The following is a 14320-nucleotide window of genomic DNA, read 5'->3' as shown; positions in this document are numbered from 1 at the left end:
TTTTTTTTCTATATAATCGTCTATCCTCTATAGCAAATCTCTCCCACCAATGTGTCAAAGAATGCGTCATCGCCACGACTACCGCTCCCAATAGAACCGGCGTCAAACCGCGGCGGGTCAAGCCGGTACCAACTTTTCTCTCTGCAGTTCTCCAAAAGAGTTCGACTGGATTGGATCTCATCACCAACAAATAATAATTTATATAAGGTATATAAGAGAATATAAGAAACCTATTCTGCCACACCCAAAAGATTTTCCATTGCATCAATATCACTTATTTGTTATTTTTTTTTTGGCAAAGATTCAATTGACATCCATTTGAGAATATATTTCTGGTTTGTAATCGAGAGTTGTGCATATCCTTAAAGATTTACTCTTAACGCGATAATTTCATAATAGATAAACTACCGCGCAGTGAGTTCATCGCTGTTATTTGAATTACTCTATTTATTTAAATTAGAAGCAAGTGTCAGTGAAATGTCATTCAAGTGCAGTTTTTAAAATTTTTTTTTAACTTTTCCGTTAAAAATGTAATTTTATATTTTATTTATTTATTATATTGTTTTATTATTATTTTCTGATTGTTTTTTAAAAAGCTTTTTTAATATTATTTTTTTGTTATATTATTATTATTTATATTAATTAGAAAAATATAGTTATTACTTAATTTTCTTTTAACACTATACAAATATGTAAATTAATTACACTGAATTCTTGAAATCAATACAAAAGAGTGACAACTTTTTAATGACTCAACCATTAGTTAATTATCTGTAAATAGAAACATAAGTAAATAATACATTTGTCGGAACAGTCAACAGTCAGATATGTATATGTATTTTCTTCAATTAAAATATGTGACTCACATGTATCTCGTTTAAGAATATTGCAGTACAATAACAGATGATAAATATATGCGAATTAAGAAAAAAAATTCTTAACAGTATTAAAGAAAAATTTGTAATATTGAATAATAAAATCAATATTTATCGCATTAAAAAATTCCCTTCCCACACAATTAAAAACACCTAAATATTTTTCACTTATTAATTTTTAAAAAATTAATTTGAAAAAAATTTAATTGTCAATACGCTAATAATAAACAATTAAATTATTTACAGAAACAGATAAAATGGCAGCATCACAGTACTATCACGTGCAGGTAATAATATAAAATTTGAAAAACTATAAATTTTTGTTTAAAAAAAATTTTTTTAAACATAATTTATTAAAAAAAAATTAAAATTAAATTTTTTTCGTGTTTAAGCAGTGCACACCAACTGTTTATCCAGCTGATCCCTTCGATCCTGAGGAGGATGCAGCACTATTACGTGGTGCAATGAAAGGATTTGGAACAGACGAGAAAACAATTATTGATGTTTTGGCACGTCGTGGAATTGTTCAACGTCTTGAAATTGCCGATAAATTCAAAACTATGTATGGCAAGGATTTAATTTCTGAATTGAAATCGGAACTTGGTGGAAATTTCGAAAATGCTATTATCAGTTTGATGACACCGCTACCAGAATATTATGCACGTGAATTAAACGATGCAATTTCCGGTATTGGTACCGACGAAAATGCGATAATCGAAGTTCTTGCATCTCTAAGCAATTATGGAATCAAAACAATATCTGCTGTCTACAAGGATCGTAAGTTTCATTTTTTTTTTTTGCTAAAAAAATTTATTTTTTCCTAAAAAAAAATTTCAAGAATTATATATCTTTTTAAGTTTTTATTCACCTAAAACCTTTTATATTGAATAATTTTTTATAGTGTCCCTGAAGTTAATAACCTTGAGAGAAGAATATAATGAATCGAGATTCCTTAGTACTCTGTATAAGTTTTCTATGAGTCAATTATTATCGATAGTGTTAACCTTCGGAATTCCTAAGCACACCCATCATTATTATAAAATGCATCAAGCGTCTTGTGAGATTGTATTTTATTCAAAATTTCAATCAATTTAAAAAAATTAAACTTATTTTTTTTAAATGTCGATAATAAATAATTTTAGTAATCCCAATTAATAAAAATAATATGTTTATTGTGATAGTTAAATTATTTTTTGGGTTAAAAATACACTATTTCTTCCACTTATAAAATTCTCACTAATTTTTCAGTTTCCATTTTAATTTTGAAATTAAGTCGTTAGCTAAACGTTCAATTAAATTTTCTTTGATGTTATAATGTTTAAATCGAAACAAATTGATTGATTGCAGAGTACGATAAAGAACTTGAAGATGACTTGAAAGGAGATACATCTGGCCATTTCAAAAGATTGCTTGTTTCTCTATCATGTGTGAGTAAAATTTAATTCTCTAAAAAAGAAAATGTCGAGAAAAAAAATTATCAAGAAGTTTTTTTTTTGTTCTCGAGGGTTTTTCTCAATATTTTTTTTTCTCATTTTTTTTTACAGGCAAATAGAAATGAAGACGCTAATGTCGATGAGGCAGCAGCCGTAATGGACGCTCAGAGACTTTTAGAAGCTGGAGAAGGACAATGGGGAACTGATGAAAGCACATTTAATGCTATTTTGATTACAAAAAGTTTCCCTCAACTTCGCAGAATTTTCAAAGAATATGAACGTCTCTCTGGAAACAGCGTGGAAGATGCTGTGAAGAGAGAATTCTCTGGCTCTCTCGAGGATGGCTACCTTGCAGTTGGTAAAATCATTTTTAGTTTTTTTTTAAATAAAAAAACTATATTAATTAGTTTTCTATTTATTATTATATTAACTATATTATATTTTAATTATCCGCGTTTATTTGTATTTTTATTTACAAAAATATATCAATTTTCTTTTTCATTCTGAATGAAAAATAAAAAATATTTCAGTAAAATGCGCACGTGATAAAACTGCATATTTCGCCGAAAGATTACACAAAGCCATGTCAGGTATGGGAACTGATGATAAAACATTAATTCGTATTATTGTGGCAAGATCCGAAATCGATTTGGGAGATATTAAAGAAATGTATCAAAAAATGTATGGTCAGTCTCTCGCTGGTGATATCGATGTAAGTATATATATTTCCCAAAATTTAATAATTAAAAATAGGAAAATAGAAGGCTCAAATTTTGAAGAAAAACATATCTCAAAGTTTAGAATTACAACCAAATTTTATTTTTATTACAAGATAAAATTAATTTTTTTAGAATTATTTAATTAATTTAATCATTGTAATTTTAATTTATTAAATTAACAAATTTTAATTCTATTAACTTCTATAATTAATTTTTAAAAATTAGAATTTATTATCTCCATTGAATATTGAAAAGTAATTAAATTTTTAATTTACTTAGGGGCAAAGAATTTTTTTTTTATATAAATATCTGAACGAAACAAAATACTATTCTTTCATTTGTTAGTAACAATCACACATCGCGTATTAATCCTATTTTAAAAACTCTTGCTTTTAATAATATTAATAATAATAATAATAACTAACTTTTATTTTTGCATTTTTATATATATTTTCTTTTTAACCGTGACTCAATTTCAGGGTGACTGTTCGGGAGACTACAGGAAACTTTTACTAGCCCTGACCAACTGAATTAATTTAATTATTTCATTGTTTTTCACTCATTAACTCTTGAGATTTAAATTACTATAATATTGTATTTCAATAATTAAAATTTTCAATGTATATGTATAGTAAAGTTTAATAATATTGCGTTTCAATTATTATTTATTAAATATAACGTAGTTTTATTCATTTTCAATTTTAAATCGAAATATTTTTATCACTCGCGTTTTGTGTCGAATATATATATAAAAACAAGTTTTATCATTATATATTATATTATCAAATTTTTATCACAATGTAACCAAAGATGATTATTCATTGTTTATGTCACCGATTGAAATTATTTTTCTGGAAATAAATCCTATATTTTAAACAATTTATATATTTAAAATTTTTTTTTTTAATTATATTTTATTTATTTATGTTTTCTTTCTTTTATTTACAATTTTTTATTTATGAATATTAAAGAATGTTTATATATTATTTCATTTTCTAAATTATTATTTTTTTTTTCTCAATTTTTATTTCGGAGTAAGTTTTTTCATTTAGCCAATAACAAATAAAGCTTTGTTTGTATATTAATTAATTAATCTAATTAAAATTTGTCAATTTGAGCATGGGCATGAACTATATTTGTAAATTAAATATATCAAATTTCTTACTAAAATTATTGTTTTTGAACCAACTAGTTTCTTATATAGTGAATAATATTAAATCGTTTAAAAAAGCAAATATCAAAAATTATATCGGAAATGGATATAATTTTTCAAAATTTTGATATTTTCTTTTTTGAACATAAAAAAATGCTGTATGTTATTATTAATGTAATTCAAGGCGCTAATAAATTCTCGCATTGTTTTGCGTTTACAGAGCGATTGCAGTGCCGATATGAAAAGGCTCCTGACTGCGCTTTTGAATTAATTTAAAATATACGTCTTATTCTCATAATGAGATTAACCACCATTTGGATTGGTATCACTTTAATTCCTTTTTTAACACTCAGTGCACTTCATTGTATGATCAATTTTGTTCACACACGATCGTGTAATATATATGTATTATTGTATTGGAAAATCTTTTATTGTTTTTACAGAGTGATTGCGAAGGAGGAAGAAAAAAACTTCTGATTTCATTGCTGAATTAATTATCACCTTCCAAAATAAAAAAAATATATATATATATATTTGCATTTAAACTCAATCTCAATTAATGGGTTATATCAATTTCATTTTCATTTTTTATAAATAAAAATAATTTTATATTTTTTTAATCTCTATAACAAATTATATATTTATAAATGTAAGAGTGTAAAATTGTTTTAAAAATAAAATTTTCTCGTTTCAAACAAAATACACATACAATGAAGTTACAAACGTGTTATTTTCCCTTCCTTAAAATATATAAAAAGAATTAAAACTAAATCATTTACTTGTTTTTATTTTTACTTTTGCGGTACAATATTTTTTGTACTATTGTTCTTTTTTGTGTATAAAAATTTTAGTATTTAAAAGTTATTAATAGTAATAATAATAAAATAAAAAAAAATTGATTTTTTCACCTGCATTATTTTACCATCATCACAGTATATGGAATAGAATTTGTTGAATTTTGATGACCCATGTGAAAACATCCCAAGTCTTTTTTCATTAAAGGCAATGCTCTTAAGAATGAAATATCAACCTCAGCACATCCATTAAAATGATGTCTATCAAAATCCATATCATAAAAACGAACACAAGCTTCTATATGAAATTCTTCGATAATGATAGGACAAATCTTTGGTGGATTTCTCACTGAAAGACAAAACAATATTAAATTTCATTTAACATCTCGTATTATTATCAGTCAGAACATAAGAAATTTTTAATTTTTTCATTTTAAAATATTGGTTAAGAATTTTCAATTTTGATTTTAGTAAAATTAAAAATAAAAATTCTTTTTATAACAATAAACAATTTTCTTCCAACATGAATTTTTCTTTAAAGTAATTTGAATATTGTTTCCTGTAAAAATTTAAATTACCTGATATGGTTTCGTTATAAAAAGTCATATTGTTGTAGGTAATTGTCATAGAAACCCCTATATCGTTCGGCAGGTATTTCATGTCGGAACAAACTAAAAAGAAAGAGATTTTTGTTTCAGAAATTTATAAAATAAATTTAAATCACTTAAATATGAAAAGTAATTTAAGATTTTAAATACGATAATTTAAATCTTACATGTTCCGTTCACTTTAAAGTAATCCAATTCAATGTGATTACAGCATCCACAATCATAATGAGCGCATCGACATTCATATAGATTTTGTTCTGAAAAATAAAAATCATAATTAAATTTAAAAAAAAACAGAAAAGTAAAATTTTAAACGAAAAAAAACTAACAAAAATAGTTTAAAATATAAAATATAAACAAAAAATAGTCAATATGAATTTAAAAAAATTATCTTCATACCATTAAGATCGTTTATATTTTTTAATACACAAGTTACGTGTGTTACAAAAATTATTGTAATAAAAAATAAAAAATATTGCACTTTCATGATGAAGAAAATAAACCTTCTTTTTCAAAAATTTCCAAAAAGTTTTCTTTGATTTTAATATTATTGAAATTGTTGTAAATTTACAATTTTCTTTCTCTCAATACAACTTTCGCTGACAAACGCTCTCGACAGACTGATGTTTTCAGTAGAAGATATAGTCATCGACTTCTGACCGGGTGTTTCAAAATACATGAATCATATCGCAGACTGGAAATGCAGCAGTGTTAATATCACCCCTATAACCATAACAAAAGCATAAAGTAATGATTCGTTTTTTTATATCTATAACATGTTAACACAATAAAAAAAGGGTAAAACAATTTTAAAATCGTCTTAACAAATTTTTAAAAAAAATTTCAAATTGAACGAATTTTTATTTTTTAAATAATTTATTTTGTAAAAAAAAATTCTCCATAGATATATAATTAAACACGTAATAAAAACGCAGAAAAATAAAATGGAAATAAAAAGAACACACGTAAATAATTCTCAAATATGAATTATATTCTTGATATATCTCTTTTAAAAATGTATAATCTATGATACATATATAATGTTAAAAATGTCAAAAAAAGAAAGAAAAAAATATATAATTATATATACTCAGAAATAAAGAGCTCTACATCAAAAGTTTTTTAATGCAAAAGTCTCTCTGATTTTTAAATTAATTTTTTTTATAAATAATTTTTTAAATAAGAAATTAAATAATTTTTTCTTACAAAACTCAAAAAAAAATCAATGCAATTTCACTGATTCAATTTTAAAAAGAGTTTGTATAAAAAAAAACCCATATATATATATATATATATTAAATTTGAGACTTTACACTAATAAAACTTTCGTGAGCATAAATTGATTTTTAATCACTGAAAAAAATGAAATATATACTGTATTAGTGCATATTATGCCCTTTGTTTCTTACACTTAGGAGAGATCTAGTGCGTTGACAATTTCATATTATAACAAAGGAAAATAATTCTAAAAAAATAATTCAATTTGAATATCAATGGTATAAGGGCATTTCACTTATTCTAAAATCAGACCATAAACTAACACCTAGGCTTATTTTCTAAATCTATACAATTGTACATTTTTTTTTCTTCTTAATATTACAATTATCATCACAATCTTCGCTTCGTTTTCAATATATGTTAAATATTAGAAATTTCACTGGACCCCTGTTTTAGGTTTCTTGGGCTTGCGTTAGTTGATGGTCTGCAGGCCTCTTTTTTTTGTGCTATTGGTATCTTTGCAGCTGGCAGTTTATTGCAGGAGAATCGAAGACAATCAAAGTCAAAGAAAAATTTACTTTTTCTTTTTTTTATCTACACAAAAAGAAAATGTGCCACTTCTTATTCCCCCCCTCCCCACAAAAAAAACTTATCACACTCTTTAATCATTCATATAAATATGAAAGTAACAAAAACAATATTCTATGTACAAAAAAAGTTACATATAGTTTTTTTTTCTTTTTACAAAAGTCGATTTCTTTATTTTTTTTCAATTTTTTTTCTTGTCAATCTTTTTCGTTTTTTTTTTTTGTTGTTTTTTTTAAAAAGAAGTTGCACATTTGTTTCTCCTTTCGATACCTTTAGCAGTAAGAGACACTCAAATTTAAAATTACATGGCGACTTCACAGAAAAACTATTTATCTTTTCTTTAAGTTTAAAATTACTTTCATGTGTGAAATGCAACAATTTTTCAATATTGAAAAAATAATTGATTGAAAATATGTAAAAATAAAAATTTTCTATTAGACTCAATCGATTATATTTCACACAAAATGATTTGCTAATTTTTTTAAAATGAATTTTAAAGTCAATTTTTACAATTATTTACGATCGAAATATAATGGATTGATCCTAACATAAAAAATTTAGATTTTTCCGAAACAAAAGAAAAATTTTCTGCGATGTTTCCAATTTTCTCATCTTATAAGATTCTTTTCTAAAAAGAAGTTAAAGTACAGATTAAGAATAAATGTTTTCAAGATCCAAATACAGAATCTTTTGCCAGTTTCATTTCTCAAATTTTTTTTTTAAATATTTTTTTCTGCAAGCAAAATAATGTTCTTTTTTTCCTCTCTGCATAGCAGAATTGTTCATTTTCAAGCGCACAGAAATAGAAAAAAATATATCGCAAGATGATTTAAGAAGGTAGACCTTCAATTTCATGAATAGCCGCATGACCGTTTGTAATTTCCACAGGTGATTTTGGACTTGCATTATTGACATCATTTGGACCACTCTCATTGCTACTGCTGCTATCACTTTCGCTATCGACACTCGATATTGAGCTGTTTTGTCTATGATTTTTGTCAAGTCGTCCCTGATATGAAACAGGAACTGGTGATGATCCAGGACTTCTTTGCGATCCATTCCCACCTCTTGTACTTTGATTCTCATTACTTGAACTATCGCTATCACTCTCGCTATCAATGCTCACACTTTTGTGCCTCTGTTGTCCACGCAATGATTCATTTTCCCTTTTTAATTGTTCATTCTGTTGAATAAGATCATCGATTCGTTGTTGAAAATTTTTTAATTTTTTCGACGCTTCCAATTCACCGCCTCCATTTTTCGATGATTCACAATCTTTATCATCGTTTGCATGTAAATTTTTCGCTCTCAATCGTTTTGTTAAAAGATCAACTTTCGCCTCAAGTTGTATATATTCCTGAATTAGTTGTGCTTTTGTCATTGATCCAAGTCTTTCGGCATGAAGATCCTCATAGGCGGTTTTGAATTCTTTAGTGAGAAATTCCTCCTCATCCTCGGGCGATGAATAAAAGAAATCTTCATCTGAATCAATGCTAAAACTTGAATCGCGAGTACGCGATGCCGCTGTGGGTTTTTGAAATGATCGCGGTATATCAGAGGCACTGGCACTTGCTAATTTTTGTTCTAAATCAGGAAGATCGTTGTGGTCCTCAATTAAAAATTGATTTGAATTATAAGGTGCTGGTGGTTGTCGTCCTGTTTTTGTTGGCCTTCCAATTCGATTGCGAATTCTCTGCTGATAGGAGAGATGTTGCTTTGAATAGGGCTTTAATTTTCGATGTTTTGGTTTACCGCGACGTGTTTTTCGTTTTTTTGCCGCAATATCAACTCCATCCTCGGTGTGCATTCCATCTTGATCTCCACTACCGCTTCCGCTCTCAAATTTGCCACATCTTCTCACAAATGGTTTCTGTTGAGAAATTTCATACAATATATTAAAAAAATGTTCTTCATGAAAAATTTAGTTTTGATTGATATTTAATTTAATCAAAAATTGATTATTTAAATAAAATAATTCTTTTTTCGATTTACATTGCGTGCAATTGAAAGCAATATTGAATGGACAAATTTGAAATTAATTCTATAATTTTCTAATAACTTGAAATGCCATACATAAAATAGACTTTCACTTATATCTTTTTTAAAAATTAATATCTGTTTTACGATTATTGAAATTACACAATCAAAATAATGTAATTCTGAAGAAGGAATTTCAATGCGATAAATAATCTACCTGAAGTTCTGAATGTTTAAATTAACGAAAAATTTGTTTATTACTTTTTTAATTTAAAATTTTATTATAAAACATTACTTCCTGTATTAAAAAGTAAATTAATAATTTATTAAATTAATGTACTATTTTATGTCATTCAGAATTTCAGGCACATAATAAATCAAAAAAATTTAAGAAAATAAACATTATATGAACAAAAATTATTTCAAACAAGTGCCTTGATTAATTGGACTTGAACTGACAGGAAAAAAGCAATAATTTGTCATTCACAATATTGATTGTCAATCGAAAGGTTGCAATATCATCCGCATCCTGAAATATCTGTTCCTGGCATTTAAAATGTCACCGTTTCATGTGTATATTTTTAAAATTTCAATTCATAAATTTTTAATTCAAGCATCAATAATGAATGAACACGTGTGACAATAACCAATAATAATAACACTTAATTCTTTTACAAAAATAATTTAGCTAATGCAAAATTTATCAATGTATTTTTGCAACTGTCTTAAAAAAATTTTTTTTTATCTGTTTTTCAATTTATTCTTACACAGAAGTCTTTTGTTTTTCTAATTATTTATCTCTGTCAAGTAAATTATGAAACAACGTTCCTCTTGTTCTTTGTTAAACAATTCATTTACATTGTAGAGAGTTAATTTTTTTTACAATATTAAAAATATTATTTGAGAAATTAGATAAATTTTTGACATTAGCTAAAAATGAATAAAAAGAAAAATTTACAAATTCAAAGCAAACTGCAAAATAAAATTATCGAAAATTCTGCTTTTTATTTATAAAGCAAATTTGCAAAAACAATTTTGCAATTTGATAATATTAGAGAAAATTGGAAAATCTTGAAAGACAATAATTTTGACTCTCAAAATGAAAATTAAAATCCAAAACCTAGAATATTGTCGAATTGAAAAATACAGCAATCATTGACGCAAAGTATTTCGAAAAAGTGGTTTTTCAAAAATTATCCAAAAAACAACAAATTGCTCTTACATGTCTATAGCTGTCGTCTATTTGACACCTGGAATCAGTATTTTCACCGGCAGAGAGCGGCACTGTCTTCGATGTCGAGGAAACGGTTGTCGATGCCGCGCTCAGCGTCGGATCCGCCTGTACGCCTTTTTCGTCACCGAGCTCGTCAACGCCGCCCGAAGTTTTTTCACCACTTAATTCATCTTCATGCTCCTCCATATTTGTAATATTATGCAAAATACGTCTATTCCCAATGGCACGAGCACTCATCACCGTCACAAAATCAATTACACTGTTTAATTAATCAAACACAAGGACTGTGAGCCATATGCATTTACCGTAAACAGCGACTGAATCGCCATGTTTGATTTGTCCGTGATTCCGTGCGATAGCGAAGCGCAGCATGTTACACAAATGGTGGGGGTAATTTTCTCAAAGTGGGGGAAATTTATTCTCCCTCTTCGTCTCTTCTTCTATATATATATACATATATACAACACTTTAATATTGTTTGCTATGGTTTGTTATACTATTTTCGACGATACACTTTCATTATACGCATGTTCATTGTCCTTATGGGGGCACACATCTACGTCTCGTATTCAATATAAAATATATCCTCTTCACCCCCACCCCTCTTTTACCATCATTCTAACTTCATTTGTGTCATCTTCTTTCTCCCCACCTAAAATTGCAATCGTTCACTACATTGTGTGTCTTTCTCACTTCTATTACATATGTTTTTTTCTGTCCTTTACTACTACTGTCTTCCTTTTTGGCTCTGGTAATGTCCAGTTTTCTTTTTCATCGTTTTATTCTCTTCCACACTCTTCTCTTCTTTTTTCTTTTTGTACTTTGTGCCCTAAGTTTTGGCCACAGCTGGTTTTTCTTATTTCTTATCCGATACCTGTCATGCCAGTAGAGAAGGAGCCGTTTTAAAAAGGAAAAATGAAATTCAGTTATGTGCAGGCTAAAGGGCCCTATAAACACACGATTGCCAATTACAGTTTTGGCAAAACGTTCAATTTAAAAGTGCGAGGGATTATATTTTTCTGCCGGATAGCTGGGGGAGGGGTACCTTCTTCTTTTTAATTAATCCTTATCAGAAACAATATTATTATAAAACATTGTTTTTATAATTATTTCTAAACCAAAATTTATTTGTTTTAAATAAATATTTTCATTGATATTGTAAATTTTACCAAAATGTATGTTAGAAAAACGATGAATGAAGAAGAGATGTTATTTTTCAAGAAGAAACACAAAGACAGAATTAAAACTTTTTCTTTTTAGAAAGAAATATATTTAAGAAGGTTTTAACCTTGAATATTATAGAATCTGCGTTTAAGAAAGGAATCGTCGTCCTATATGTATATACATACAATATTTTAAGACGAACAAAAATGTTTACACAACTGAAATCATTGGAGGATATTATTTTTATATTTATTTTTAGTTGTAATTTTTTCCCCCGTTTAATTTTCAACAAAACAATAATTGCATATAACAACAATACAATTAAAATTTGAATTTTATTAATCAAATATCAAATTGTCTATAAAAAATTTTATCTGGAACAGCGAAAGGATTCACTGGAATAGTGAAAGATTTAGCTGAAACAATTATTTTGCTATTTCACTGAAATTCGCTGTTCCAGGTAAATCTTTTTCCGTATAGTATAATATAATATTTATAGTTGCTTTTAAATTTATAAAAGATGAATATCTTTTATTTCAAAAGTAATTATGTTTTCAACCAGACCTCGTTCAAACTATAAATTTTTAACTTAAACCGCCTTTTAAAAAAAAGAGAGAGAGGGGAGGGGGGTAAATAAATCGATTGAGCGCACCAGAGAAACAAGTAAATCAACGAGACCTATAACGAGCAAATAAGGATCGTAAAATTGCCATATCGATTGATGTATACGTTGAAAAGATAAATTCATCACTCTCCAAAAGTATATAGTTTTATATTTATTATAAACTTTGAAAAGCTAAACTTTTATTAACTTCTTTTTCGCATGTTCAGTAACTATATACACTATTATCAAAGTTTATATATATCGTTTGAATTTTAGATATGTCTATATAAAGCTTTGTATATGTCCATCAGAAAAATCGAACCAACAGACACGTCAATTAATATAGAACTCTTATATATTTGCGAAACAATAAATAAATACAATAGATCCATTTTGTTGGAATATTAAAGTGAACGCGTCTTCAATTTTAAAGGCAATGAAATAGTTTTGATAATAAAAATTTCTTTTTTATGAAAATGATGCCTATTTTACTTTATAACCATAAAAAGTTAAAAAAAATTGTATGTAATATATATGCCATGAAAACATATATTAATTTATTAAACATCTTTTAAAGTAATTTAATATCCTCTGTAGACTACATTATGATTGAACTTGAATATTGTTGGGGTTGATACTCCTCCTCAACGAACATATTATTATTATTATTATTCTAAACTTCTATTGTGTTGGTATAACTGCATATATGTACATTTTGCTGCAGTGAATTTCGTGCCAACTCTCTGGACACTCATATGCAACACGAATATGCATAGAATGCAAATACACAAATGTGGAACCTGATTACGACAATTTCTGGTCTGTGTATAATTATAGGTGTAACTTTCAATGTGCAACTATACTGCAAATGAAAACCAAGCAGAAAGTTTAACATGAAAAAAAGTTGATTACTAAATATACCTACAACAAACATCTTTGTAATTATATTAAAAAAAAATTATTTGATTAAAATATAATGGATTACTTGATTATTATCAATTAAAAATTATTTAGTCCGAATAAATATATTTATTTAATAATAGTCAAGCGCAATTTATTTGAATTAAATAAATTTTTTATCATAATCCAATTTCAAAAAAACGATATTTTTATTTTTAAACAAATTTTAGTCCTGTAGAATAAGCAAATATTTCCAAATATAAATTCCTGATTTTACCTAATCCAACCAAATTGACACAAAACTGATTGTAAAAACATTCATGTCAATTATAAATTGAATAGAGAAAAAAGTGTATACAAATTGACAAATTCAATATTTGAAATTGTCCATTCCCTTTAAAGATTGAGTTTGTTAAACGTTAATATCCCCGCATTCAAAAATACTTTAAAACTATATATATATTTAAAAATAAAAAATTTTAAAAGATAATTTCAAAATAATTATACACATTATTTTGAACTTTAAATTAATTTCATGAAAATTAAAAAATATACAGTGTATACGCATATATATATAAGTAATTTTAAAAGATAATTTAAAAATAATTATACACTAATTATTTTGAACCTAAAATTAATTTCATGAAAATTTAAAAATTACAGTATTGTATATATAATAGTAAAAATCTCACACGCAATATATACGCGATGACGCAACATTTTTTTGTAAATCTGCGAGTTCAAGAATATATAGCCTGGAGCAACTCTTTAAAAATGTCTTTGCAGTAAAATTCTTACTTTATTATAATTAAGTTTTTCTGTTCCCGTGAAATTCTGTTCTTTCTCTCTTTTCTTTAAATTAATTTTGTTTTTATATTTAAAGAAGCACATCTTTTGTCCACTTTTTTTTCTCCTGTATATATATAAATATAGAGCAATATTTTCTTGCTTTAGCCTCTCTTGCAATCATTTATTATATATTTAGTGTTGCTGCAACACTAGATTCCTTTCTCTTTCCCCAACATGAAATATATATCTATATGGTTTTATAAA

General features: G+C 26.3%; 3 protein-coding genes across 8 annotated transcripts in view; 1 reads left to right on the top strand and 2 right to left on the bottom strand.

Annotated features, from left to right (window-relative positions):
- Window positions 1-43: 43 nt before the first annotated feature.
- LOC127283878 (annexin B9-like) lies at window positions 44-4882 on the top strand. Of its 5 annotated transcripts, none has more exons than XM_051309004.1 (7): window positions 44-207; window positions 1122-1162; window positions 1268-1652; window positions 2223-2302; window positions 2420-2666; window positions 2839-3020; window positions 4624-4882. In XM_051309004.1, exons 2-7 carry the CDS (start codon window positions 1133-1135, stop codon window positions 4672-4674), a joined length of 975 nt encoding a protein of 324 aa, XP_051164961.1. In that variant the 5' UTR covers window positions 44-207; window positions 1122-1132; the 3' UTR covers window positions 4675-4882. The 5 variants fall into 5 exon arrangements, with proteins under 5 accessions (XP_051164961.1, XP_051164973.1, XP_051164955.1 ...); XM_051309016.1 differs by lacking the exon at window positions 4624-4882 and adding an exon at window positions 4401-4493 and having other exon boundaries at window positions 1271-1652; XM_051308998.1 differs by lacking the exon at window positions 4624-4882 and adding an exon at window positions 4401-4493.
- Window positions 4883-4947: 65 nt separating this feature from the next.
- LOC127283945 (uncharacterized) overlaps window positions 4948-14320 on the bottom strand; it is a 34278-nt gene continuing 24905 nt past the window's right edge. Inside the window, exons 1-4 of one of the 2 annotated variants that reach the window (XM_051309137.1) lie at window positions 5982-6309; window positions 5750-5839; window positions 5553-5645; window positions 4948-5323 (exon numbers count right to left, since the gene is read on the bottom strand). In XM_051309137.1, the coding sequence (XP_051165094.1) occupies window positions 5094-5323; window positions 5553-5645; window positions 5750-5839; window positions 5982-6069 (501 nt within the window). In that variant the 5' untranslated portion in view covers window positions 6070-6309 and the 3' untranslated portion in view covers window positions 4948-5093. Of the gene's footprint in view, window positions 5324-5552; window positions 5646-5749; window positions 5840-5981; window positions 6310-14320 lie in introns of those variants that run through there. The other variant, XM_051309147.1, reaches the window with a different exon arrangement.
- On the bottom strand, window positions 7594-10933 carry LOC127283861 (uncharacterized). Its single transcript, XM_051308973.1, has 2 exons — window positions 10588-10933; window positions 7594-9258 (listed from the first exon to the last, which is right to left on the bottom strand). The coding sequence occupies exons 1-2, from the start codon at window positions 10834-10836 to the stop codon at window positions 8218-8220; spliced, it is 1290 nt and encodes a 429-aa protein (XP_051164930.1). The 5' UTR covers window positions 10837-10933; the 3' UTR covers window positions 7594-8217.

The sequence above is a fragment of the Leptopilina boulardi genome, unplaced genomic scaffold (genome assembly GCF_019393585.1).
Source record: "Leptopilina boulardi isolate dan_hultmark-lab unplaced genomic scaffold, ZJU_Lbou_2.1 LbouV2_119, whole genome shotgun sequence".
Lineage (NCBI taxonomy): Eukaryota > Metazoa > Arthropoda > Insecta > Hymenoptera > Figitidae > Leptopilina > Leptopilina boulardi.
The sequence above is the reverse complement of the archived record's forward strand: the minus strand, read 5'-3'. Positions and strand labels throughout refer to the sequence as shown.

Excerpts from the sequence above, each read along its gene's own strand:
- LOC127283878 (XM_051309004.1), top strand. The coding sequence starts at position 1,133 with ATGGCAGCATCACAGTACTATCACGTGCAG. Across the intron at positions 2,303-2,419 it reads TGCTTGTTTCTCTATCATGT|GCAAATAGAAATGAAGACGC; the intron begins GTGAGTAAAATT and ends TTTTTTTTACAG. Across the intron at positions 3,021-4,623 it reads CTCTCGCTGGTGATATCGAT|AGTGATTGCGAAGGAGGAAG; the intron begins GTAAGTATATAT and ends TTGTTTTTACAG.
- LOC127283861 (XM_051308973.1), bottom strand. The coding sequence starts at position 10,836 with ATGAGTGCTCGTGCCATTGGGAATAGACGTATTTTGCATAATATTACA. Across the intron at positions 9,259-10,587 it reads TAGACGACAGCTATAGACAT|AAACCATTTGTGAGAAGATG; the intron begins GTAAGAGCAATT and ends ATTTCTCAACAG.